We start from the raw sequence: 27,500 nt of genomic DNA, 5'->3' as shown, positions 1-27,500 counted from the left end.
CTGCATGTTCTCACCTATGAACATGATAAGTGGGACAAGTTTGTCAGAAAGAATGGTTACATCAGGAATGTAGTGTGTCATCAAGGTGTGTGTCTGGTGTGTCTGGAGGATGTAGATAAAGATCAGTTTGTGACTGAACAATTTTATTTGAATGAAGACAAGAAATGGCGTTTCCTTACAGTTCTACCAAACGAACTGCAGTTGTATGGTGTATCTGTTGCTCTCCATGACAACTCACTGTATGTGGTGGGTGGTATGACTAAGTCAGGGGAGAGAGTGAACACAGCACGTGTGTGTGACCTTCACAGCGGTCATTGGTATAAGATGGATGACATGCAAACAAAACGTAGTTCGTGTTCTTTTGTTATTATAGACAACACAGTGTTTGTAGGGGGAGGAGGGACTGATGGACCTTACTCTAGTAATATTGTTGAGTGTGCAGATGTTCGTGATAGAAAATGGAGAACAATTCCTTCTACAACCACATATAGACCTACACTAACGTCAGTCAGTAACAGACTGGTGGGGACTGGAGGAATGACACAACAGAGGTTTTATTCTCCTTCTAATATTGTAGAATTATATGATGAGAGATCTACCAAATGGTTTCCTCTTCCACTCATGACACACAAACGGTCCTTACATGCTGCATTCTCAACTCAGAATGGAGAACTCATCACAGCAGGAGGGTTGGATTATGAACGTTCAATAGAAAGTCTTAAGTGTGACTAATATTTCCATGTTCTTTCAATTGATGTGTTTGTTATATTATAATTTCTAGCGATGGTCTAAATGGCAATTTATTGTAGCATTTAGTGTGTGTAATATAAACTAGATATTTACTGTAAATCATGTGTCAACGTTAGAGTGTTGGGCTTTAATAATAGTCACGTGAGTTGTGTTGTAAACGCGCAAGGTAGACCGTGGACTGGGAAAGGAATCCAAGGTTTTGCACAGCCGAGAGAGTTTGTGTCGCCTATTTGTATTCGTTGCTCTTTGGACAAGCGTAGCAGTAATTGAGTAAGAGAGGCAATTGCGTGTGAGTTCCTTGCCTAAGAGGATTACGTCTATGCTCGTATCGTACTCGAACTCTGACCCAAAGGTCCCGAATGTTGCCAATCTCCAAATGCACTCTCTAACCAATTGAGCCACATACATACATACATAAATACCTATCTACATACATGATAATGTGTTCACCATATTAGTAATGATTGTGTTAAGAAGTCTTTGAGTTGTAGTAAGTCTAACTATCAAATTGTGTTCTCTGTAGGTGCTCTGCAATGGGGAAGGAGAGCCATTTAAGCAGTTTATGTTTGTCGGTGACAAAGGCAATCTGCACACATGATTTCGTTTGTAGGATTTATGTGCATGGGATATGGTACATTTCAAGTTGATCGTGATTGGATAGGAGGAATGAACTGTTGTAGGTTCATGTTTTTATTATTCTTGTATTGTCGTCTATTAGCAGTGTACGTGAAGTTTTCAACACTAGAATGTGTTGAGCAGTTAAAGTGTTTGACAGTGCGTCTGTAAAGCAGGAGCATGTCACAAGGTTTAGTAGTTGGGTTGCATGACTGACTGTTTTACGGGTTTGAGTTTATCCACTGTATGGTGGTGTTTGTTGCTGTTGTGACAAGCATTGCAACACACACACACACACACACACACACACACACACACACACACACACACACACACACACACACACACACACACACACACACACACTCACACACACACACACACACACACACACACACACACACACACACACACACACACGCTCACACACACAGCTCATTGTAAAGTTTATTAATTAATTTAATACTTTGCTTGCGCTAGATTGCATGTGAATACACATCTTTCTTCTTTACTGATGTGTGATCTACTCTAGCTTTCTCCAGCTCTCTAGATGGCTGGAGACTTTGCTAGAAGGTCTATTACTGTGAGTTCATGGCTGTTTGCCTCTCTTTGTGATGAGTAGAAGGCCAGTTGATACGGGACATAAACAAATGTAATAAATCCTTAAAAAGCACCAATATGTTTGACTGTTGTAATGGAGGGATGCATTTCTCAATATATTATTATTATTTGTTTGAAGAAATGAAAGCATAAACAACACACTCATTATTATAATTGGAATTCCGTGCATTAATTGACTATACACTGGAGACTGTTGTGTCATGAGGTTGAGGCGTGTTGAACACATGCGAGGATGGTGATTGGTTGGTAATCAGATGACATCATGTCTAGGCCAATGTTTGATGCGCACACTCCAGTTGCTTGCCAAGTGTCGTAGAGAACGTTTCATGTTGATCTCTGTCTCTCGACGTCATTGCCGCTGTTCATCGTTAATCCACCGTTTGTCATCACTTGACCGTCCAGTAACGTTTCATTGCTGTGGCACACGCTCTTGCACGCTTTCTACCATCAGTAAGAGAGTGATATTAGATCTGATCGAGACGTACGATTGTTTGCTTGCAACATCAACTTTCTTAATTTCCGTCTAATTCTTAGATTGTCCACCATGAGTACATCTCAGCAGGATGACTACCAACGCTACATCACAGACAATATGGTGGAACTTGTTCAAAAGTTGTGTGTGTCTGCTATAATAGACCATTTACTCTCACATCGTTTGCTAACAATGGAAGAAGGTCATCGACTGAGTCAATGTTCTACTGAGCAAGACAGAGCTAGGATGCTGTTTTATGACATTCTACCATACAAGGGAAATGATGTTGTTGGTAGATTGTGTGACGTCCTCGTGGCTGCAGGACAGCAGCACATAGTAAGAGAAGTTATGGGTAAAGAAGGTTAGCTGACTTGTATGGTAACATTCTCATATTATTTCATCATAAATTAACATTTTAATTAATAGATGTTGTGGAGAGTGCAGAGGATGGCAGGAAAGTTTGTGCAAGTTTATGCAGATCATTGGAAGGAGGAAGTGTGAGGCCCTCAGATGAAAGTTCTCAAGGGGACTGCAAAGCATCTGGGTCTGCAGCACGTAACAAGGGTGAGCTACACGCTTGATAAACGAATTGTATGGATTGATGACTATGGGTAGGTGTATGAATTTGCATTGTGTGAACTCTCCTTCATAGCTACTGTACTATATCTAATAGGCTAATATCAGTGATTTTCCTACAATACATTTGATGCGTCCTGGACGCATTGGAGGAGGTTGGGAAGCAGATTTCAGACAGCGGGACGCATCCTATTAAGTGCATTCTTGTCTACTAAAACCCATTCTACCCCCTATATAAGGAACTGATGATGAGTTAATGAGCTAGAGGTCACACCAGGTGTGCTCATCAGAGCTTGTACATGTTACATTATTTTAACCTAAATGGTTCCAGTTGCTTTCTGTACGTCTTACAAGATAATTGTATAATGATCATAGCTCCACCCCTTGTATCTGAATCCTCTTAGTCCTTTGTAGGAAGGGCTTAGTTAACCTAATAAACGAAAATGCCAGGCTCTGCTATACCAAGATCATCGGAAAGGTCCAAAAGGCAGCAGAAATATTGTAGAATTTGAAGTTCAACCTTATGGAGAATAGTCTAAACCTGCTGGTTTATTGTAGAATAGTAGCAGCTAGGCGTGTTCTGTTTACGTACTGCTAGACTGACTTTGCGTCTAGCGCTTGCTCCAGTAACTGTGACAGATGTACTTGTCATACCAGTAACAAATGCTGGCTGTGATGACAAAACTACGGAACCGTTTGTCTGAAGAGAAAATTAACTGCTTGATGCGCATTTTACTAGAAGGACCACCTATGTATCAGTTTAATTTTGAGCGTGCATTTTGCAAGTGGAAAGAGCACAAAGCTAGAAGGTTACTTGAACAGCACCCTGGGTGCAAAGTGTTATAGGCACTCACTGCCACATAACATGATAAACATAATTACAGACTGTTATTAGACGTTTGTTTGCACAAGTTTGGTTATTAAACTAGTAAAACATGCTCACATATTTGTTTGATATAGATTATAGTAGAAAGTATTTGCCTATAATACTTGGACAGCATCTAGGCGTAATTTGTATGACTATAGTATAACATGATGAACATAGTCACAAAGTGTTATTTGAATTTTGTTTTAATAATGTTTAATGATGACATTCGTTTAATGATGCTTCTTATCGTGTAGATGGAAAGGAAACGAAAGAGTCAGACACAACAGCGGCCGCTGCTGCGTGTGCCAGTTGCGTGACTTCTGCCTCAGTAAGGGAAAGTTCCGAAGGCGGTAGGATGTCAACATCACGTGAGTTTGGTATGTGAGATTGTCACTCTATTTTGACGGTAAATTGACATCATATTCTTACTAGACGTGGGAAAGAGTAGCAGGAAAGTTGTTGCTAATGGTCGGAGAAGAGGCAGAAGACAGTTTAGATCGTCGTGACGCCCGCCAGCTACTACTGCACGTGACGGTGGGAGGGGAAAGGGACTTCTGCACATGACTTAGGTTAGTCTCTTTACTCTTTTGTTTGACATTGAAATGACAAGATTTTGACAACAGAAGATGTGGAAAGTGCAGGGAATAGCATTGGAGGTGAATACAAACCGTTACAAGAAGCATCCATGTGGTCACGTGAGCACAGGTGGGGTTATGCATCACGTGACATGCAGCGTGACGTCAGATGTAAGATACGTTATTGTGCGAAAGTCTAGTGCACGATGTTGTCTCTGTTGACGTCAAATGTTTACTTTTCAGCACAACAATTTGAAACTGCAGAAAATCAACTAGAATCACGCGCACGCTTACATTCCTTGGTGTCAAGTACGTGTGCAGACACTGAAGAACACGATGATCCAGAGTCTACCGAAGAACTTGAAGAGACTGACAAAGAATCTGCGCATGCTTGTTGTTCATTAAAGCAGACAATGAGGCGTGGCAAGTTATTCGCAGTAACTACTACTTCTTGTCTCAAAAACTTTATTTGAGTCACGAATTTCTCATCTGTCTGTTTGAGCAACGTTTCATAACAAAACATGACTATGAATATCTCAACAGCAGCTTTGTCACTCGCAGAGACAAAGTCGATCGTCTCCTTATGGACATTCTTTCCTGTAAACCACCTGATATGTTTCATTCTTTCTGTGACATCCTTCGTGTTGTGGGTCAATCACATGTCGCTGAAAAGTTACAAGAAAATCCTCGGAGAGTTGAGCTTGTCTCACCAGGTGACATCTGTGTGTCTATATTGTTGTATTGTTATGATTGTAAGTGTAGTGTGTTTTGTAGGAATGAAGAGGTCACAAGAAAGTGTTAGTCTTCAAAGCAAGTGGAGCTGCTGCTTGTTCGAGTGTCTCAACTGGACAGGGAAAGAAGAGCAGCCGTCACACATGGAGAAGAAATGGCAAAACACGAGAGACGACGAGCAGATGCTGAAAAGATACGAGCAGATGCTGCAGAAACACGAGCTGGGAATGAGAAAGCTCGAGCAGATAGTGCAGAGTCACGAGCAGACAGTGGAGAGGCACAAGTAAAGGAAGTGGAGACAGAAAAGATGGGAATTGAATGGACAAATTTGTCATTTCGATGTTATCATCAACATTCAGATAATTACAAGCAGGTGAGTGACATGAGAAGATTTGATCTCTACATACCATACATACATGTACATGTCTAGCCTTGAACTTCCAGACCAGAGAACACACGAAGCGTGCGACTCTAGTCGGGACCAGAACGGTACAAATTGATTTGGCAAATAGCCTTCTAGAACAATCAGACATTGGCATGTACAAATGATATGTTTGCAGAGTGGAATATATAAAAAGGCAAAATTTATGGTCGGACATCGTGTGCTAGCAAAAGAGGTTGACCCAACATTTTAAATTTTGTTCATTCATTCTTGTTTGATTTCTGTATTTATTTGCTATCAAAATCAAAAGATAAAATTTGGCTTGTTTTCTCTTGTTTTGTTGCATGGTTGTCATGGTGATTACAATTCATTGTAACTAAAATTTTAGTTAAAGTAAGGCCTGTAAAGTAATGACATGAACTGATCAAGAGATGAGCAAGCTAATTATCAAGAGCATGTTGTTGTTCAACAAACAATTTAGTTACCGACACGTGACCCTCCCACCGTTTGTCCTATTGGAGTGCAGCTAGTGCAATAAATGGTGTTTGGGGTAATAAATATAATATTTGCTCTAAAACGTCAATTTGCACTCATACGTCTGGAGGTCATCAGATAATTTGGCTGCTTCTGTCAGTTAATTGTCTGGAGTTTTGGGTTGCTCATTGATTCCCTACCAGTACCATCCATGCAATAACTATTACACCTTTACCAGACATGTAGGTATGTCCGATCAAAGCAAAATTGTGGTCAGTCATGAACACGGTTGGTCAATGGCTACTGATCGACCAATATATTCCACTCTGTACACACACACACACACACACACACACACACACACACACACACACACACACACACACACACACACACACACACACACACACACACACAGACACACACACAACAAACACACACGCACACGCACTGCTGCTATTTCAGGAATAGCTGTCACGGAAGAGAACTATGACATAGCACTTCGCACACTTCGAGACAAATACGGAAGAAAGGATGTCATTGTTGAGAGTCTGTACGCTTTATTTCAGAAGATACCGATTGCTTCAAACGAATTTGCAGATGTTCAACATACATATGATGCGATTGAGCGGATCTTGAAACAACTCGAGACACATGAAGATGTCATTCATCAGCGTCTGCTTATACCACAAATTCTGTCAAAGTTTCACGTGGATACCGTTACAAAATTGGAGGAATCTAAAAAACCAAGTGAAATCTGGACAGTTAAATCTGTAAGAGAAGCTTTGAAGCACTATGTAAAGATTCGTGAGAATGTCCACCGACGAGCGAGCAATACAAAGAAAATGAGTAATCACCAATCTCGAGTGATGGAGAGGCGATCTTCTTCAGAAGCACTCTCAGTTGCTGCTTCAATTCGACCAGTCGACACAGAGAAGCACACAACATTATTACCTTGCGTTTTCTGCAATGACAAACATTACAATGAAAATTGTGCAGAATACAAGTCATTGCCGGCAAGGAAACAACGACTCCGTGAGTTGGGACGATGCTTTATCTGTCTTCAGAAAGGACATACCTTCACGGAGTGCTGTAACAGACATCTACGTAAGTGCTACCACTGTAAACAATCGGGCCATCACAACCGAGCCTTATGTCCTCGGAAGACCAATGACAGCAAGAAGCGATTCGAATCAGTTGCCGTAACAACTGATATACAATTACCAAAGACTCAAGATGACGGGGATTCCACGTGCAGTGGCGCTGCGAATACTACTCAAAATTTAGCAATTGGTGAAAACGTTTTGCTCCAAACAGTACAGTCTCTAGTTGTAGCAAATGACCAATCTGTTATGTTACGCCTTCTTTTGGATTCTGCAAGCCACCGTACCTTTATGACTGAAAGGTTAGCGAAGAAATTACAGCTTCCCGTGGAACGAAAGGAATCACTCTCTGTATCAACCTTTGCAGCAAATCACTCAAAGGAACTCGACACATACATTGTCAAATTTGATGTCATTCTGAAAGATGGTTCATCAGTTAAGCTGGAAGCAAACGTGCTCAAACAGCTTACAAGGCCAATTCATCGGAGACCACTGCAGTCTTCTGATATTCAATTTCTCAAGGCTCTTTCCCCCGAATGTCTAGCTGACTCAATTCCTGAAACTTCTGAAACTGCTAATATTGACATATTGATAGGAGCTGACTATTTCTGGCAATTCATCAATGGCCACAAAATTGTTCTACCTTCGGGAATGTTTTTGATTCCATCAAAATTGGGATATTTACTCACAGGCAAGTATCCCGAGCTAGCTGATGACCACAATAAATGTATCCATACCTATTATGTGATGACTCAAATGAGTCAGGCGATCTCTGAATTAAACTTCCACTCTGTTCCCGACACAGTGACAATACAACACAACAGTCTAGAAGACTTTTGGAGTCTTGAAGCTATTGGAATCAAAGACACTCCATACACAAATGATGATGATGTTGCTCTTGAACGCTTTAATACAACCATTTTGTTTCAAAATGGACGATATCAAATAACGTGGCCATGGAAATCAGGACACAAATGCTACCTTCCTGATAACCTTTCTCTAGCCTTTGGAAGAATGAAATTATTATCCAAACGACTACAAAATGATAGATCACTTCTCAATCGCTATGACCAAGTTATAAAAGATCAATTGAACCAAGGAATAATTGAAAGAGTAACTGAGACCGAATCAAGTTCTGTAAAACACTATTTGCCGCATCATCCAGTCTTAACCCCAACGAAGGAAACAACCAAACTACGAATTGTTTATGATGGATCTTCAAAACCAAGAAAGGAACTCAAGAGTCTCAACGAGTGTTTACACAGAGGACCCATTCTTCTACCGAATCTATGTGGTCTTCTGCTAAGATTTCGAACTTACAAGATACCTGTTCTAGCTGACATTGAAAAGGCTTTTCTTCAAATTGAAATACAGTCAAAGGAAAGAGACGTTACAAGGTTTCTGTGGTTTAAAGATGTCATGAAACCTGACGAGATAGAAGGAAACCTTGCAACATACCGGTTTTGCAGAGTACCATTTGGGTTGATTTGCAGTCCCTTTCTGTTAGAGGGAACTCTGAAATTTCATCTTCAAAGGGAAGGAAGTTCAATAGCCCAATCTATTGCTGAGAACATATATGTTGACAGCATTTTAGTTGGAGCAGATTCTCCTGCTAATGCTTATCGACTGTTTGAAAGAGCAAGGCAAATATTCAAAGAAGCCACTATGAACTTACAACAATGGACATCTAATTCACTCGAATTTTTGTCACTTATACCTGATGATCTGAAAGTAAAAGGAAGCATAGTCAAGGTTTTAGGAATAACATGGAATACCTTGAATGATGAACTGACTATTCTCGAATCTCGAATGTTACCGTCAGACCAACACACTACCAAACGAGAAATTCTCCAGCATATTGCACGAATCTACGATCCTTTAGGACTAATTGCACCTGTGACCTTCTATGGAAAGGTTTTCATGCAGAAACTATGGAAAGCCAATGTGTCCTGGGATGAGAAACTTTCACCTCGTCATTGTGACGAGTGGAGTCAAATTTGCAACAAATTTCAATCTCTTTCCATCTTAAAAATTCCAAGATTATCTGGAGCGATTGGAAAAGACTCTCATTGTCAGGTAGTGGTATTTAATGATGCCTCTATGAAATCTTATGCTGCAGCCGTTTATCTCCTTGTCAAGAATGGAGAGAGTATCAAAGTGAATCTTTTGTTTTCAAAAATGCGTTTGACTTCGATTCAATCAGTTGTTGCAAACGAAGAACATCAAAAGGAAGGAAAGAAACTTACGTTACCACGACTTGATTTACTATCAACAGTGATTGGAGTCAGAGCTGGAAACTTTGTTAAAGATCAGCTGAAGCTTCAGAACTCTAAACTAATAGTATTTACTGATTCTCAGTGCGTCCTACACTGGTTGAAAACACCCAAGCCGTTATCAACCTTTGTTGGCAACAGAATCAAGGAGATGCGACAAAGTAACGCTGTTTTCCGCTATGTTCCATCAAATCAAAATCCAGCAGATTTTGCGACAAGAGGTATGTCTGCTTCAGAGTTGGAGAAAATTCGATTATGGTGGCACGGACCAGAATGGCTGACACTTTCTGTTAATTCGTGGCCAAACTACAATGTTCCAGAAGTAAATACTCAGACGTTGGACTATCTTGAGTCAGAGACAAATAAGTCCAACAAAATTTACGTTGCTACCAACTTTACAAAGAAGTGTAAAGCTGACTTAGAATCGAATGAATGTGACAATTCACCCTTTCGAATTGATGAGAAGCGTTTTTCTTCTCTCCAGAAATTAATTCGTGTGACAAGCTACTGTGTAAGATTTATACAGAAGAGAATTTGGAGCGTTTTGAGAAAGGAGACACAAGAAACTATGTCTTCAAGATATGTACTGATCAAACAAGTGTTCAGAGAACATTCAAGTTACGCTACCGACCAAGTTCACAGCGTTTGTATGGCGCGTATTCTCTGGGAATATGCAGTTCAGAATAGACAATATCTCAATGTGTTGAATGATATGAGAAAGGGGAAAAGAAACAACTTACAACGACAACTTGGACTCCAGATAGACGAATGGGGTCTGCTGAGATGTTATGGACGGTATTCAAATGCAAATCTTTCCTTTAACGCAAAATATCCTAAACTAATTCCTCGTTTGGAATATTTTACACATTTGGTAATCAAGGACGCTCATGAACGGATGCTTCACAGTGGAGTTTCTCATACATTAGCACAAGTCAGACAAGTGTACTGGATTCCCCAAGGTAAAAGAGAAACAAAAGGGGTAGTGTCACGATGTACAATATGTCGACGATATGAGGGTCCACCATACGCTTTGCCTCCGATGCCTTCCTTGCCGCGAGATCGAGTGTCCAAGTCTGAACCTTCTCAGAGTATTGGATTGGATTATCTAGGACCCATTTTGGTAAAGGAAGGACGGGAACGTATAAAATTCTGGGTCTGTCTATTCACTTGTCTTGCAATTCGAGCAATCCATCTCGAATGGATTAGAAATCTAACAGCAAGCCAATTTCTTTGTTGCTTTCGACGATTTGTTGCCAGGAGAGGCAAACCACGTCATATTATATCTGACAACGCCTCTCAGTTTAAACTAACTGCAAAGGTTTTGGATCGTCAGTGGCAATAGGTGATTGACAGTGATGAAGTACTTTACTATTGCTCATCTGAAAATATCACCTGGAAATTTATTACGGAAGCTGCTCCTTGGCAAGGTGGATTCTATGAACGTTTAGTTGGACTAGTGAAACGAGCACTTAGAAAGTCGATAGGGAGAAAACTACTTGATTGGGACGAATTGGCAACTCTTCTTACAGAAATCGAAGCTATTATAAACACAAGACCTCTGACATACGTGTTTGAAGACTTTGAATCAGGATTTCCATTAACTCCTGCTCACTTCTTATCTCATCACGCGTATCTCGGAGTACCTGGACCTACTATTGAAGATGTGAATGATGAGGAATACCAGCCTAATAGGGACACTTCCTATGCGTTGGAAAGAAAATGGAGACAAGACCAGAAGCGGCTCGACATCTTTTGGGATCATTGGCATAAGGAGTATTTACTGAGTTTAAGGGAAACGTTGCCATTAAGACACAAAGGTGTTAGGTCTGCGATTGACTCAGTGCCTCAAGAAGGCGAGGTAGTTCTTATTAAAGAACAAGACACTCCGCGTGGTACTTGGATGATGGGAAGAATTGAAGAGACTATTGTGGGAGGAGATAGTAGTGTTCGTTCTGCTAAAGTACGCCTTCCATCTCACAAGATCATCTCTCGACCTATCAACCTCCTATATCCATTGGAACTACCCGTGAAACACGACCATACTACCTAAAGCCGGCCCGGAGTGTCATGACTTTTGTGCCAGAAGTCAAGAACTGTTGTTCTTAATTTAGCTTGCACGTGCACACTACAGATTGACAGTTTTGACAAGTACATGTGATTGGCATGCACGTGCACATCACCTATTTAAGACAATTCGTGTTAGTAGTTAGTAGTTGAGTCATTAGATTCCGTTCAGGTCTACCTGTCTATATTGCAGTAATTTCGAGACTGTTAGACACTTAGCGGTCGAGTCATCAGTTCTGTTTCTCTCAGAGAATTAATAGATTCACCCTTTGTTTGTGTTATTTGCGGACAAGTACTGGCCGCCAATTAAAAAACGTCAGTGCCAAATGCAACTCAGTGGCGTGATAATCTACAGCTATAGGAGCATTAAGCCAATATGCTACTGTCTTTGTTTTGTAAGTTCTGCAAAATGTGACGGTAAATTTTGGAAGTCTGGTGTGGCTGGCACTCACAGTTACAGCAAGGATCAGGCACTCCAGCAGGGTAATGTGGCATACTTTTCTGGCAGTTGCACAGACCGAAACGTGCTTCTGGCAAGCCACTGCATCTTGTTCTGCTTTTCCACTTGTTGCTATTACTAGCCCAGTGGATAGAACGCATTTCAAGACGAGAGAGTGGATCTGGGCATGCACATCCCTTATTCACTTTAATCTATTCCACGTGCAGGTTTCTCTTTTGTTTCGCTTTTTGTTTTTCTTGGAATTTTTTCTTTTTCTGTTTCTTCCAAAGTCTCACGGCGATGGAGGAATGGTGACGGCGGCAGGCGTAGGATGGCGCTGGAGTCGCTAGCCATGATTCTGCACGTGAGCGGTACCAGAAAGATGGTCGTTTGTGAATTAAGCGGGGGTGAAGTTCACACTCGGTCCTGCTGGTATGGCTGGGCAGCACTATTTAGTGATAGCACTGCCCACCTCACTCGAGGAAGGGCCTAGAAAAGGTGGCCTAAACAAAGCTCACCTCCTTTGTTGGTTGGGCATCCAATATTGCGGTCGAAATAAAGTGAAGCATAACCTCGCTGTTGCCTGTTGGAATGTTCGCTCGCTTCTGGACACGCAACAGCAAATGGAACGTAAAACAGCCATTCTGGCAAAGGAATTTCGTCGCTATGACATTGATATTGTTGCTTTAAGTGAAACCCATCTGTTGGATGAAGGAAAACTTGAGGAAGTCGGTACAGGTTACACATTCTTTTGGAAAGGACGTCCTTCAAATGCGACACGGCAATCGGGTGTAGGTTTTGCTGTCAAATCCTCCTTCGTGGGTAGTCTCGACAACCTACCAAGGGGAATAAATGATCGTTTAATGACACTTCGCCTACCTCTTTCTGGTGGTCAATTTCTAACCTTGGTCAGTTCATATGCTCCAACGATGAACGCCTTCGAAGAAATGAAAGAGAAATTCTATGATGATTTGAGAAACATTATTGGTGCTGTGCCGAAGAAGGACAAACTGCTCGTCCTAGGTGATTTCAATGCTCGAGTTGGTAGCAATCATTGCACATGGAAAAATGTGCTTGGTATAAACACGGCATTGGAAGAGAGAACAGTAATGGGTCACTTTTGTTGTCACTTTGTTCTACGTACCGGCTTGTAATCACCAACACACTGTTTCAACAGAAAACCAAGTACAAGACCACCTGGATGCATCCTAGATCAGAGCATTGGCACCAGATAGACTTCATTATTATTCATCAGAGAGATATCAGTGATGTTCGTCACACTAGAGTCATGCGGGGAGCTTCTGCCTCAGTCTTTTCTGACCATAGATTGGTGCGTAGTAAGCTTTCACTTTCTGTCAAGAAAACTGTTTCTCACCAGTCTTGCCAGAGATTTAGAAAATTGAATGTCAGTCAGCTAAATGATCCCTCTACCAGTCTTCGGCTGAAAAACGAACTCACCACAAAGCTGCAAGAATTGTATATTCCATCTTATGATTCAGCCAGCAACCTGGATGCATTATGGTCAAGTTTACACTCAGTTGTTCACAACGGTTCTTATGAACTACTTGGCAAGCCTAATAGGAAGCACCAGGATTGGTTTGATCAAAATGACACTGTCATCAGCCATCTCCTTGATGATATGCATCGCTTGCATCATGTCTGGTTATCAGATAAACGCAATCAAAGCACTGCTGATGCCTACCATCATGCAAGAAAAGCAGCAAGAGCTAGGCTCTCTGTGATGAAGAACAAATGGTGGTTACAGAAGGCAGAACAGCTTCAGTTAGCTGCTGACCAGCATAACTCTAGTGGCTTCTATCAAGGCCTAAAAGAGGTGTTTGTGCCAAGTGTAAAGACAATCGCACCTCTGCAATCTGTTGACAACTCCAGGCTTCTCTATGGACGACGAGAAATTTTGACTCGTTGGGGTCAGCATTTTGCAAGCATCTTGAATCATCCAACATTTATTTCACAAGAAGCTATTGACAGCATTGATGAACAGCCTGATCTAGTTGTAGCTTGTGAACCACCATCTAACAATGAGATAAATAAAGCTATCAGGAAAATGTCAAGGAATAGATCTCCTGGTGCTGATGGCCTACCTGCTGAAATTTTTCAACATGGAGGAGAACTGCTGTTGTTCAAACTAGGTGATTTCATTCGTCTATGCTGGGAACTCGAAGATGTAACCCAGAACTTTAAAGATGCCAACATAATCCATCTATACAAGAAAAAAGGTAGTCAATCTGACTGCAACAATCACAGTGGGATCTCTTTGTTGTCTGTTGCTGGCCAAATTATGGCCAGAGTTCTTCTTGATCGTCTTGTCTCAAACTTTTCAGAGAGTATCCTTCCTGAAAGCCAATGTGGTTTTCGTTCTGGTCGTGGTACGTCCGACATGATCTTTTCAGCCAGGCAGCTTCAAGAAAAGTGTCGTGAACAGCACATGGATCTATTTATGGTCTTTATTGACTTGGTCAAAGCGTTTGACTCGGTTAATAGAACTGGCTTATGGAAAGTCCTTTGAGGCTTGGCTGCCCGGTAAAGATTGTGAATCTAATCAAAGCCTTTCATACTGGTATGATGGCTTGTGTTGTCGAGGATGGGTCAAAGTCAGAAATGTTTGCAGTAAACAACGGAGTGAAACAGGGCTGCGTTCTAGCACCTACTCTTTTTAGCATTTTGTTTTCCGTGGTTTTAACTTAAATGATGCCTTCAAGAACATCCGAGAGGGTGTTCGAGTTGAGTTTAGAACTACTGGAGGTGTATTCAATCTCAGGCGCTTACAAGCCAAAACAAAGGTTTCTAAGAGTCTACCGAGAGAACTCTTGTTTGCTGACGATTGCGCATTAGTTGGTCACACATATGAAGACATTCAATACATTGTCAACTGTTTAGACAGATCAACTAGACGTTTTGGCTTGAGGATCAGCTCGAAAAAGACAGAAGTGCTTTTTCAACAACGTACAGGCTCAAACTATAACCCTCCTCCAGTTATGATTGGTGATCACCCATTGTCTTATGTCAGCAATTTCAAGTATTTGGGTAGTTTCCTTTCGAATAATGCAACTGTTGATGCAGATGTCTCTCATAGGATATCAAAGGCCAGTGCTGCTTTTGGTAAATTGTACAACAGACTGTGGCAAAGGCATGAAATCAAACTGACCACGAAAGTTGCAGTTTACAAAGCAATAGTCTTATCAGTTCTATTGTACGGATGCGAGTCATGAACCCTTCTTCGTCGTAACCTCAAAAGTTTGGAGAGTTTTCATCTGCGATGTCTTCGCCGCATAGGTGGAATCCAGTGGACTGACTATATACCCAACACAGAAGTGTTATCTCGTTGTAACATCAGTGGCATTGAATCTTTTGTTATGAAATGCCAATTTCGCTGGGCTGGTCACATGTCTCGAATGCCTAATGATAGAATTCCCAAACAACTCCTTTTTGGTCAACTGGAACAGGGCCATCGTCATCAAGGTGGTCCTAAATTACGTTATAAAGATTCTATCAAGGCTAATATGAAATCTTGTGGAATTGACTTCCTGCATTTTGAGAAACTATCCAGTGATAGAACAAACTGGAGATCTCACTGCCATTCATGACTCCAACAGTTTGAAGAAAATCGTATTAGACATCTTCAAGCTCAACGTCAGAAACGGAAAGAACAAATTGTTCCTACCAACAAGTCATTTGTTTGTCAATCTTGTGGAAAGGAATGCCGTTCAAAAGCAGGTGTTAAATCCCACCAGAGACACGGAGGACACTAAAGAGAGTCATCACTGTTATCAGTGGACATGCCATCATATATATATATATATATATATATATATATATATATATATATATATATATATATATATATGTAGAAGTTCGATAGCCGGCTAGACCGGATCACCCACGAGGCTAAAATTTGGGGTACAGACGTAACTCAACATGGGTAAGAACATGGGCAGGTTGGCGTCGTCTTCCAGCTTTTTCAGTTGAGTTCCCTTTTGGGGGTGCATCATAGAACGACATAGTGTGCGACATAGTGCTGTAGAACTACCTCTAGGGTTTTTTTATTCAGAAAGGAGACTGACCGTCCCTGAAAGACTTAATTTGAAGAAAGATGCGCTAGTTGGCCTTTACCTCATAGCGTTTAGACAGTATACATACTATATTTTTGTGTTCTCCTAGGTCGTTTATTGTTGTCCACAATGACATGCCTTTGTTACGTCACAATGCTTAAAGGAGACTGAATGCCCTTGATAGACTCAATTTGAAGAACGTTGCGTTTCGCGGAATTTTCATCTCATAGCGTAGTTTTGTTGGCTTCTAAGGTCGTTCATTGTTGTCCACATGTCTTTGTTACGTCACAATGCTTTCTAGCAGTCTTATCAGACTGGGTTATCTGAGCAAGCTGTAGCTGATTTTGCTTATCTTGAACATCAAACTACGTCCAGAGCAAAGACATTGGTTTCGAAAAGAAATATTGAGTGGTATTACATCTAAAAGACTTGCATCAAACGAGATTGTTGCTGTTTTCTACCTACACATCTAAAGTCAGAAAAAGTTAGAATTTAATTTAAGGCATACCTTTCTACGTGTGTGTGTGTGTGTGTGTGTGTGTGTGTGTGTGTGTGTGTGTGTGTGTGTGTGTGTGTGTGTGTGTGTGTGTGTGTGTGTGTGTTGTGTGTGTGTGTGTGTGTGTGTGTGTGTGTGTGTGTGTGTGTGTTGTGTGTGTGTGTGTGTGTGTGTGTGTGTGTGTGTGTGTTGTGTGTGTCTGTGTGTGTGTGTGTGTGTGTGTGTGTGTGTGTGTGTGTGTGTGTGTGTCTGTGTGTGTCTGTGTGTGTGTGTGTGTGTGTGTAATGGTTTGTAGTTGCTCCTTCTCTCCTCCCGTCACGTGCAGAAAGCAGTCTGGAGTACCGAGGCTATGTAAGGATATTAATTGGTCATTGATTTCAATTAATGTATTTGTAATGTAATAGATTACTATTGACACTGACTTTGCTTATGATGCATCAATGTTAGATGGGAATGTAAGCAAAGGTAGAGAAGCAGTGGACAAAGAAGAAGAAGAAGAAGAAGAAGAAGAAGTGTTTGTACACATTGGAAATTCTAGAGGTGATGGAGTCTGCATGTCAATTCTCTAAAATGATAGACTCACTTGAATGTGTCTTAAGACTTCGTTGTTAGAATTTTGTTTTGTTTGTTTTACACTGTTTTATACATTCTTTATTGTTTGTTATTTTCAATATCCCCAACTGTCAGTAACTAATTGTTTATGAATTTATAGGTTTGTGTGCATTGAATGATGGCACGAGCTTGTTTCTGTTCTTCTTGCGCAGTACGTTAGAGAGGTCAGTGAAGAAGACTGCATGGAATTTGAAATTGGATTTGTGCATCACTGATTGTTATATTGAGAGCTATAGTTTGCAGTGTATAGATACGTACTGCATTATATAGCTTGTAGTCATTATACACACACACACACACACACACACACACACACACACACACACACACACACACACACACACACACACACACACACACACACACACACACACACACACACAAACTCAATGACAGTCTGCCATCATGGACACATTGGAATGTACACGTGCCTCGTGTCAGTTGGGGGTTGGTATATAATAGAATGGGAGAGATTGAAGGCAGACTAGTGGCAGGAGGTTATGATGATGATCTGCATGTTCTCACTTATGAACATGATAAGTGGGACAAGTTTGTCAGAAAGAATGGTAACATCAGGAATGTAGTGTGTCATCAAGGTGTGTGTCTGGTGCATGTGGAGGATGAAGATAAACATCAGTTTGTGATTGAACAATTTTATTTGAATGAAGACAAGAAATGGCGTTTCCTCACAGTTCTACCAAACGAACTGCAGTTGTATAATGTATTTGTTGCTCTTCATGACAACTCACTGTATGTGGTGGGTGGTATGACTAAGTCAGGGGAGACAGTGAACACAGCACGTGTGTGTGACCTTCACAGCGGTCATTGGTCTAAGATGGATGACATGCAAACAAAACGTAGTTCCTGTTCTTCTGTTATTATACAGGCCCGTAGGAAGCAAATAAAAAGTGGTACGGCCTAACGCACGCTAAAGGGCGTGGCTTTTAATTTAGTGCGCGTTAAAGCAAGAGACCAATGCTCTGTGTGTGTGTGTGTGTGTGTGTGTGTGTGTGTGTGCGTGTACGTGTGTGTGAATGTCTGTCAGTCTGGTTTCAAATTGAATGCCTCCTTATATGTGTTTGTTTTTCCTCTTCTCTCTCTTTCGCTCGCGCAGAGAAGGGTCTGGCTAGGCGAGGCTACAAAAAGTGGTGCGGCCATGGCCGCACCAGCCGCACCGGCTCCTACGGCCCTGTTATATAAACAACACAGTGTTTGTAGGGGGAGGATGGACTGATGGACATAACTTTAGTAATATTGGTGAGTGTGCAGATGTTCGTGATAGAAAATCCCCTCTACAAGCACACTTTGCCCTACACTAACGTCAGTCAGTAACAGACTGGTGGGGACTGGAGGAATGACACAACAGAGGATTTTTTCTCCTCCTTCTAATATTGTAGAATTATATGATGAGAGATCTACCAAATGGCTTCCTCTTCCACTCATGACACACAATCGGTGGTCACATGTTGCATTCTCAAATCAGAATGGAGAACTCATCACAGCAGAAGGGGAGGGTGGTGGATATTCAATAGAAAGTCTTAAGTGTGACTAATATTTGCATTTTCTTTCAATTTGTGTGTATTTGTTATATTATAATCTCTAGTGATTGTCCAAAATACAATTTATTGTAACATTTGGTGTGTGTAACATAAACTAGATACAGACCGTCGCAAAATTATAAAGCCACTCCCTGCACGTGACTATACCGGAAGTTTTCCAGGCTGATTTATCGATTAGTACCTAGAATGAGCGTTTAGCAAACAACCATGTGATAAAGTAAGAACAGAACAAGAACGTGACAAGTTTTATTTGAGAAAACTTCAAAAGTCATTGCGTTACGAAGCAAAACGCAAACGGCGTTTGCGTGGGCGTCTGCACAGTCCAGGAGAATGACCTTTCTAGTTACTAGACTGTTTTTTTGCTTTTAAAAAGCCAGTTATTTATGAAACGTTTCTTTGATGTAGACTCTTTGCTTTAATACTTCGTGTTTCCTCCTCTTGCTTTCTGGATTGATTCAACTCGTCGCGGAACACTCTACTAGCGCGCGCACTCCCTCTAGAGAAATCAACGCAAAGTCGCCTCCACTGCCGCCCACTCTTCGCGAGGATGACCAGCGGTTGCCGCTACCTTCAAGATTCGCCAAAGGTTCTCAATTGGGTTGGCGTCAGGCAAACACGGAGGACAATCCAAACAGAGACGTCATTGTCGCGAAACCATCGGCCGGAGACGACGTTTTTTGGTCGTCTACCGGCTTCTTGCGAGGGCGACGAGCGTGCATTTCTCTCTCCGCAAGTCAACGACAAACTAAAGATCTGGAAATAGCTTGTCCCGTGCTCTCCTCGAACTCTCGTTTCAGCTGGCGCGATGTCAAACGGCGATTTCTCTTTGCTGTCTCCTCCAGAAAGCGGTCATCTCTGTCACATGTTTTTCTCGGCCGACGAGATCTTTTCTTACAGCTTATTGCTCCGGCCTCTAGTCTTTAGAGACAGTTTTTCACCGATCCACGTGAACACACCGACAGTTTTGGCGATGTTACGCTCACCCAGACCACATTCTTTCAAGCCTTCGATTTTACCGCAACGTCGTGGACTGAGCTGCCGATCTCGGGGCATCCCCAAACTCACACCAGCTGTCCGACTTTTCCTCAATTTCGTCTAACGAAAGATTGGTCACTCAGCTACAGGAATCCGCAATTTGGCAGCTCTGTGAGCTCAAACAACGACTAGACAATCAAAGATTTCGCGCTATCAACATCATTTTGCAACATTTCGACCACAACCATTCAAACCGGAAGTTACACTTTTAAAAATTTTGTGTACAATCTAAAGAATTTAGTAGATTTTTTACAAGATTTAGTTTTCTAGACAATATTCAGTTGATGTTTCAAGTTATTGTGGTTTTGTGTCTTATTGACAAAAATGACAAATAGTCCCGTCAATGACGTCATAGTGGTTTTTCGTTTTCTAAAGAAAAGCTGAAAGAAGTCTGTATTCCAAGTAGATTATGGGTAAAGCATGCGTAGGTTTCTTTCAGCAAATGGCAAAATTGAATAACAAAAATGTTTTGTTGAGCTATTCATGACGTGTTTGTTTTGTGGTGAAAGTAGCGCGCACTTCAAAATTCAAAATTCTGTCATAAGAAACAAACTCAATAGGAAGAGTTCTTCTCTGTAGTTTAGAATAGAAAATTTGCAGTACATTACAGTTGCAATTATTTTTGCAAAAGCTTTTACAATAATTTTGTGGTCATTCAAACTTCAGGTATAGTCACGTGCAGGGAGTGGCTTTATACTTTTGCGACGGTCTGTACTGTATTTACTGTAAATCATTGATATTTATGTTCCTACAAATTTCAGTGCAAACGTACTCTCCACCTTTCATAACATCACCTCTCTTGTTGCACAACACCTCATTTTCTTCCCTTTGCCACACGTGACTTTGATCTGCCTGTTACTATATCCGGGCTTTATCATATACGGGGATTTGATTGTATCGAAATGCATGATGCGTTTGAATGCACTGCAGTCGTCGAGAAACTACCGATACAGATTGAATCAGTCGCCACGTGCGGTAAGAGTTCATCAATTTCATACTCTATTCGTCACGTATGATCGCGTTTTTGCTGTAGGTGCGACGTTGCTTGTTGGCACGAATAAAGGACATTTGTTGCTCTATGAAATGACGTCATCAGGAGATGGTGTTGTTTGTGTGGAGAGTGAGAGTAGGAAAGATGTTTGATGTGTCTGGTTTGTGTGTAGGTTCGTCGCAGAGGTTGAAAGTTGAGTTGAAACGGACAAATAGAAACTTTGCTAAGAAGCCTATTGGACAAGTTAGAATGGGAACACACGCACACACACACACACACACACACACACACACACACACACACACACACACACACACACACACACACACTCCACAGTGACACACATACACACACAAGCAAACAAACAACAACAACAACAATAGCTCATGCGTATGTTCACAACATGTCCAAGAGTCATGATCTACTTCCAACTTACTTGCAGTACAGTTTGTTAGTTTGCAGTAGCAGCAACATTGATGTGGTAGTTGACACTCATATTACTGTTGTATATGTTTTTGTGTTTATGTCGGATTGACTTGTACAATAGCAAATTTGTTTGAATAATGATGTTGGGATTTGCATTGTAGCTGGAAGCCATTGGAGAACTTGGAATAATTATTAGTTTGGCGGGTAAGCAAGCGACACAGACGCACTTGCACACGCATGCGCGCGCGCACACACACACACACACACACACACACACACACACACACACACACACACACACACACACTACCATGTCTTCTTTCAGTGGCTTTATAGCTGAAATTGTCTTATTGTAGACAACATTGTTAGTGTTCATGACTTGGACACATTTGGTCTACGATCAACACTAATGAAAACGAAAGGGGCCACACTGTTTGCTATTGACTTTCAGGTAAGAGGGCAGCCAGTTGGTCATTATTTTGGGGTGCATCCAATACAAGAGTCTAGTGTATTGTGAGATGCATCCCTCCGATACAATAGTCTAATGTATTGTGAGATGCATCCCTCCAATACAATAGTCTAATATGTTGTGAGATGCATCCCTCCAATACAATAGTCTAATATGTTGTGAGAAGCATCCCTCCAATACAATATTCTAATGTATTGTGAGATGCATCCCTCCAATACAGTAGTCTAATGTGTTGTGAGATGCATCTCTTCAATACAATAGTCTAATGTATGCTGATGAATAAGTAAGACAGTGTTACATATAAATTACTACAAATTATAATTAATTCAGTTTCTCATTCTTACATCATGATTTTATTCCAGGCTAGTCGGCTGTTCAAATGTAAGTAACAATTGTTTATGTTGTGACAATCACATTCACAGTTAATGTTCATTTTCTGTTGGCAGCATCAGCTCACAACTACAAACTACGAATGTGTGTTGTTGTCAAACGAAAGCTAGAGGTCTCGTGTGTGTGTGTGTGTGTGTGTGTGTGTGTGTGTGTGTGTGTGTGTGTGTGTGTGTGTGCATGAGTGTGTGTGTATGAGTGTGTGTGTGTGCATGAGTGTGTGTGTGTGTGTGAGCGTATGTGTGTGTGTGTGTGTGTGTGTGTGTGAGCGTATGTGTGTGTGTGTGTGTGTGTGTGTGTGTGTGCACGTGAGTGTGTGTGTGCATGAGTGTGTGTGTGTGTGTGTGCACGTGAGTGTGTGTGTGTGAGTGTGTGTGTGTGTGTGTGTGTGTGTGTGTGTGTGTGTGTGTGTGTGTGTGTATGTGCATGAGTGTGTGTGTGTGTGTGTGCACGTGAGTGTGTGTGTGTGAGTGTGTGTGTGTGTGTGTGTGTGTGTGTGTGTGTGTGTGTGTGTGTGTGTGTGTGTGTGTGTATGTGCATGCACACACATGTACGTGTCATGGTTTGTGTATAATGACTTACTTATTGTTTGTGTGTGAACAGTTGTTTGAGTGGATTGATGGAAGCTTCGAAGAGTTGAAGGTTTGCCATAATTTGCTACACTCTGTCATTCCACACTTCTCTCCTGATTAATATTTAATTAATATTTGTTATGATTTCAGTCTGATCTTGGACTACCAGACATAGCAAAGACATTAGCATGGTGTGGAGATTCATTGTGTGTTGGCTTCAAGAAGGAATATATTTTTGTTAAGGTAGATCATTCAGACTTTTTATCTTTCTGTTGTATGGCTTTGGCATGTGCTGCTGGTGTTCTTCCTTTAGTATTGTATTGTATAGTTACTGTTGCTTGTGAGAGATGACAGTGAGGGATGTTATTCTGTTTGGTCATCACGTCACAAGTGTTTGTTTGTATCTTTGTTGTTGCAGCATCAGTTGGTCTGTCTGTCTCTCAGTCTGTGTATCTGTCTGTCTGTGTCTGTCTGTATGTTTGTCTCTGTGTCTGTGTCTGTCTGTGTGTGTCTGTCTATTTGTCTGTCTGTCTGCTTGTCTGTCTGTCTCTGTCTGTCTGTCTATCTGTCTGTTTGTTCGTCTCTTTGTCTGTCTGTGTCTGTTTGTCTGTCGGTTGTCTATATGTCTGTTTGTTTGTATGTCTCTTTGTCTCTCTCTTTGTCTGTCTGTCTGTCTGTGTCTGTTTGGCTGTCTGTTTATATGTCTGTCTGCTTGTCTGTCTGTCTCTGTCTGTCTGTCTATCTGTCTGTTTGTCGGTCTGTGTCTGTCTGTCTGTCGGTTGTCTATATGTCTGTTTGTTTGTCTGTCTTTTTTGTCTGTCTCTTTGTCTGTGTTTGTCTGTCTGTCTATATGTCTGTCTGTCTGTTTGTTTGTCTGTCTGTTTGTTTGTCTGTTTGTTTGCTTGACTGTCTGTTTGTCTGTCTGTCTTGGTCTGTCTAGGTCTAGGTCTGTCTGTCTGTCTGTCTGTCTGTCTGTCTGTCTGTCTGTCTGTCTATATGCCTGTCTGTTTGTCTGTCGGTCTGTCTCTTTGTCTGTCTGTCTGACTGTCTGTTTGTCTGTATGTCTGTCTGTCTGTATATCTGTCTGTCTGTCTGTCTGTCTGTCTGTCTGTCTGTCTGTCTGTTTGTTTCTTGTCTGTCTAAGCCTTTACAGTCAGGAGTATGACTGCTTGCTTACAGTTGGCAATATGACATTGCAATTACCTGTACATAACTCTATATGTTTGTAATTGGTCTTGATTGTTTTGACTGATGATTTGTGGTTAGGTTGCTACAGGTGAGATTACTGATCTCTTTCCAACGGGAAGTAAACAGCAGGAGCCGTTGATTACAGTGATACCTAAAGCTCCTAATACAGAACTGGCACTAGGTATTGTGTTCACACACACACACACACACACACACACACACACACACACACACACACACACACACACATACACACACACACACACACACACACACACACACACACACACACACACACACACACACACACACACACACACAGTGAGTGAGTGAAATTGTGTGTTTTTGTTTGTTGGTTGTTTCTGTAGGCAGAGATGATGTGACTATATTTATTGATGCTGTCAGTGGGAAACCAACTCAGAAACATGCAACAACATGGAGTAGCACGCCTGTGTGTTTAGGTATGCTGTGTGTGTGTGTGTGTGTGTGTGTGTGTGTGTGTGTGTGTGTGTGTGTGTGTGTGTGTGTGTGTGCGTGCGTGTGTGAGTGTGTGTGTGTTCACATCAACTTGCATACATAAACTTGTTGCCATTGTCAATGCTTTATATTCTTTCTAGCCTACAGTCAGCCATATCTCATTGCTGTATTACCATCGTAAGTTTCCTACTGCACCTTACACTAGATAATCTACTGTGTACATCTACTGATATCTTTACAGGCAAGTTGAGATACGTACAATTGAACCTCGCACATTAGTTCAGAGCATCGAGTTAGCAAATCCAAGGTTCATCACAATCAAAGAGTAAGACGGTCGTCATCTCAACGTTTGTAACAAACATCAATCTCTATCAGTGTATAACATTGTAACACTAGAGGCTGGTTCACAATATCTGTCAAAAGGTGCCCGACAGTTGTGTTTATAATTTAGCACTTCCTTCTGTACTACACACACACACACACACACACACACACACACACACACACACACACACACACACACACACACACACACACACACACACACACACACACATGCACACACACACACACACACACACACACACACACACACACACACACACACACACACACAAATGGCAAAAGGATAAGGAGGTGCCGTTCGTCACGGTTACACCCTCAGCCAGTTTGCTGGGTTCCTGTGCACTAAGTAGGAGCTATGGGCTGTGCTAAGTAATCTCTTGGAACCTGGCCAGGTACTCGTAGGAGCACCAACTGCAACGCCAACTGTGGTGTGGGCACCCAAAGTCCCACCCGGACCCCAGTGGCTGATGGACTTTGTCGCAGTTGGGGCCTTTGCCACCCCAGTCAAAGACCAGGTGCTCATTTATACTACTGAGTTGAGAGAGGTAATTGTGTATGACTTTCTTGCCCAAGGAAATTATGCCATAGCTTACCATCACTGTGACTTGAACCTGCAACCCTGCAAAAAATGTCTTGGATGTAAACACTCCATAGAAGACTCTCTAACCAATTGAGCTATTGCACCACACACACACACACACACACACACACACACACACACACACACACACACACACACACACACACACACACACACACACACACACAGGGATTGCGTAAAAACAATAAAAACAAGCTTCACACATTAGTGGTGACCTCATTCAGTTCTTCAACCCACACTCCCTACATTTATTGTCTACACCACAATTGCACATGCGCCATGTCAACTGCACCATTTTACGTGTTACTGATTGGATGATTACAAGTGTACATCACTTCCTGTTTCAGTCTGGCAACTTCCTGTCAGACCAGACAAAATTGAATCGATTCTATTCGTTCGGTAACACTCCAGCAGATATTGTAAACCAGATATTGTAAACCAGATATTGTAAACCAGATATTGTGAATGCATGTTTAGGGGCTGTCCATGTTTAAAAACATTTTACCAAAAACAAAAATGTGATACTGTTGCTAGTTGAGTGTGTAGAAGAATGCGTATGTAATGTATGTAACTATACAAAGTACACGTGTACATTACAGTATAGTACAAGTGTGTACTGTACACTCATACTGTATGCAGACCTGTTATGACATTCACCAAACATTAAACTTGTCTGGATTCCAAGGCTATAACACGCATTAGCTACCTCTGTCTTCCAGACATTTTTTAGAATCTGAACAGCGGCTGTCCCATACTGTCCGGATTAGAGTGTACATATCATCTGTAAGAGTTTATAGATGTGACATTGATTGTTTTTTCGGGTTTGAGGTAGGGTGTGTGGTAGGAGTAGGAGGTGTGGTAGGGTTAGGGTGTGTGGTAGGGTTAGTAGGTGTGGGTAGGGGTGTTGGTAGATGTGGGTAGGGGTGTTGGTAGATGTGGGTAGGGGTGTTGGTAGATGTGGGTAGGGGCGAGCGTAGGTGTGGGTAGGGGAGAGAGTAGGTGTGGGTAAGGGCCAGAGTAGGCGTGGGTAGGGGCGAGAGTAGGTGTGGGTAGGGGCCAGAGTAGGTGTGGGTAGAGGCGAGAGTAGGTGTGGGTAGAGGCGAGCGTAGGTGTGGGTAGTGGTGAGCGTAGGTGTGGGTAGGGGCGAGGGTAGGTGTGAGAGTAGGTGTCGGTAGGGGTTCAAGTAGGTGAGTGTTGGTAGGGGTGTAAGTAGGAATGTAAGTAGGGGTGTAGGTAAAACAAAAAGTCTTTGTTTTTTGTAAATTGTTGATAAATACAGACAGTCCTTTATTGCTTTTTTTATTAATTAACATTGAAACTTTTACTGATTTATGACTCTGTCTGGGTAGTTCCATTTATGTGGCATCGCAGTCGACCGTGTGGCGCCTGTCACCTGTCGCCACATCAGTGCAGATACAGCAGCTTATTCGGGACAAACAGTTTCAGCTGGCACTCAATTTGGCAGTGAGTTGACTTTGGTATAGATACCATATGGTAGTAAAATGTATTTAATACTGAACTGCTATGGATGTTTGTATGTATTCATTGTTGTTGTGGTTGTTTTGTGAATGTTTGTGTGTCTGTCTGTTTGTCTGCTTGTCTGTCTGTTTGTTTGTCTGTGTTTCTGTTTGTCTGTCTGTCTGTCTGTCCTTCTGTCTGTCTGTGTGTTTATCTCTTTGTTTGTCTTTCTGTCTGTCTGTCTGTCCTTCTGTCTGTCTCTCGGTCTGTCTGTCTGTCTGTCTGTGTGTCTGTCTCTGTCTTTCTATTTGTTTGTCTGTCTGTCTGTCTGTATGTATATGTATGTATGTCTGTTTGTGTCTTTCTCTCTGTCTGTCTCTCTGTCTGTTCGTCTGTATGTATGTATGTATGTATGTCTGTTTGTCTGTCTTTCTCTTTGTCTGTCTCTTTGTCTGTTCGTCTGTCCATCTCTCTGTTTATCTGTCCGTCTGTTTGTCTGTCTTTATGTATGTATGTATGTAGGTCAGCTTGTCTGTCTGTCTGTCTGTCTGTCTGTCTGTCTGTCTGTCTGTCTGTCTGTATGTATGTATGTGTATCTGTCTGTATGTCTGTATGTCTGTCTCTCTATCTGTATGTCTGTTTGTCTGTGTGCATCAAGAATGAATTTATAGTGAAGGGTTCTAGCTATTTATTGCTGTTTGTGTTAGGCAATGATTGATGATGATGATCCGACCAAGGCAGATATTGTTCACAAAATTCAGTATCGTCACGCTTTTAGTCTGTTTATTCAGCGGCGGTTTGAAGAATCAATGAATATATTTACTGAAATTGACACTGGTGAGCATGTCACACAGACACACACATACACAC

General features: G+C 41.6%; 5 protein-coding genes across 5 annotated transcripts in view; all 5 read left to right on the top strand.

The window, feature by feature from the left end:
* LOC134176578 (uncharacterized) overlaps window positions 1–768 on the top strand; it is a 7,970-nt gene extending 7,202 nt beyond the window's left edge. The window contains exon 10 of the mRNA XM_062643243.1: window positions 1–768. This exon is cut by the window's left edge and continues 126 nt beyond it. Within this exon, the coding sequence (XP_062499227.1) occupies window positions 1–732 (732 nt within the window). The 3' untranslated portion in view covers window positions 733–768.
* A 5,028-nt stretch (window positions 769–5,796) lies between these two features.
* Window positions 5,797–11,676, top strand: LOC134176577 (uncharacterized). The gene is made up of 3 exons (XM_062643242.1): window positions 5,797–5,826; window positions 6,635–10,561; window positions 10,784–11,676. Exons 1-3 carry the CDS (start codon window positions 5,797–5,799, stop codon window positions 11,489–11,491), a joined length of 4,665 nt encoding a protein of 1,554 aa, XP_062499226.1. The 3' UTR covers window positions 11,492–11,676.
* Window positions 11,677–12,378: 702 nt separating this feature from the next.
* Window positions 12,379–13,098, top strand: LOC134176576 (craniofacial development protein 2-like). Its single transcript, XM_062643241.1, has one exon. The coding sequence runs from the start codon at window positions 12,379–12,381 to the stop codon at window positions 13,096–13,098; it is 720 nt and encodes a 239-aa protein (XP_062499225.1).
* A 134-nt stretch (window positions 13,099–13,232) lies between these two features.
* On the top strand, window positions 13,233–14,471 carry LOC134176574 (uncharacterized). The gene has a single exon (XM_062643240.1). The coding sequence runs from the start codon at window positions 13,233–13,235 to the stop codon at window positions 14,469–14,471; it is 1,239 nt and encodes a 412-aa protein (XP_062499224.1).
* A 6,132-nt stretch (window positions 14,472–20,603) lies between these two features.
* Window positions 20,604–27,500, top strand: part of LOC134198413 (vam6/Vps39-like protein) — a 22,033-nt gene continuing 15,136 nt past the window's right edge. The window contains exons 1-15 of the mRNA XM_062667805.1: window positions 20,604–20,691; window positions 20,750–20,818; window positions 20,880–20,950; window positions 21,295–21,337; window positions 21,490–21,584; window positions 21,965–21,983; window positions 22,049–22,104; window positions 22,593–22,631; window positions 22,712–22,804; window positions 23,828–23,930; window positions 24,118–24,210; window positions 24,367–24,403; window positions 24,468–24,551; window positions 26,522–26,636; window positions 27,338–27,467. Coding sequence (XP_062523789.1) covers window positions 20,619–20,691; window positions 20,750–20,818; window positions 20,880–20,950; window positions 21,295–21,337; window positions 21,490–21,584; window positions 21,965–21,983; window positions 22,049–22,104; window positions 22,593–22,631; window positions 22,712–22,804; window positions 23,828–23,930; window positions 24,118–24,210; window positions 24,367–24,403; window positions 24,468–24,551; window positions 26,522–26,636; window positions 27,338–27,467 — 1,120 coding nt within the window. The 5' untranslated portion in view covers window positions 20,604–20,618. The remainder of the gene's footprint in view (window positions 20,692–20,749; window positions 20,819–20,879; window positions 20,951–21,294; window positions 21,338–21,489; window positions 21,585–21,964; window positions 21,984–22,048; window positions 22,105–22,592; window positions 22,632–22,711; window positions 22,805–23,827; window positions 23,931–24,117; window positions 24,211–24,366; window positions 24,404–24,467; window positions 24,552–26,521; window positions 26,637–27,337; window positions 27,468–27,500) is intronic.

Source organism: Corticium candelabrum, chromosome 2 (assembly GCF_963422355.1).
Source record: "Corticium candelabrum chromosome 2, ooCorCand1.1, whole genome shotgun sequence".
NCBI classification, from domain to species: domain Eukaryota; kingdom Metazoa; phylum Porifera; class Homoscleromorpha; order Homosclerophorida; family Plakinidae; genus Corticium; species Corticium candelabrum.
This window is presented reverse-complemented; position numbering and strand designations above follow the sequence as displayed.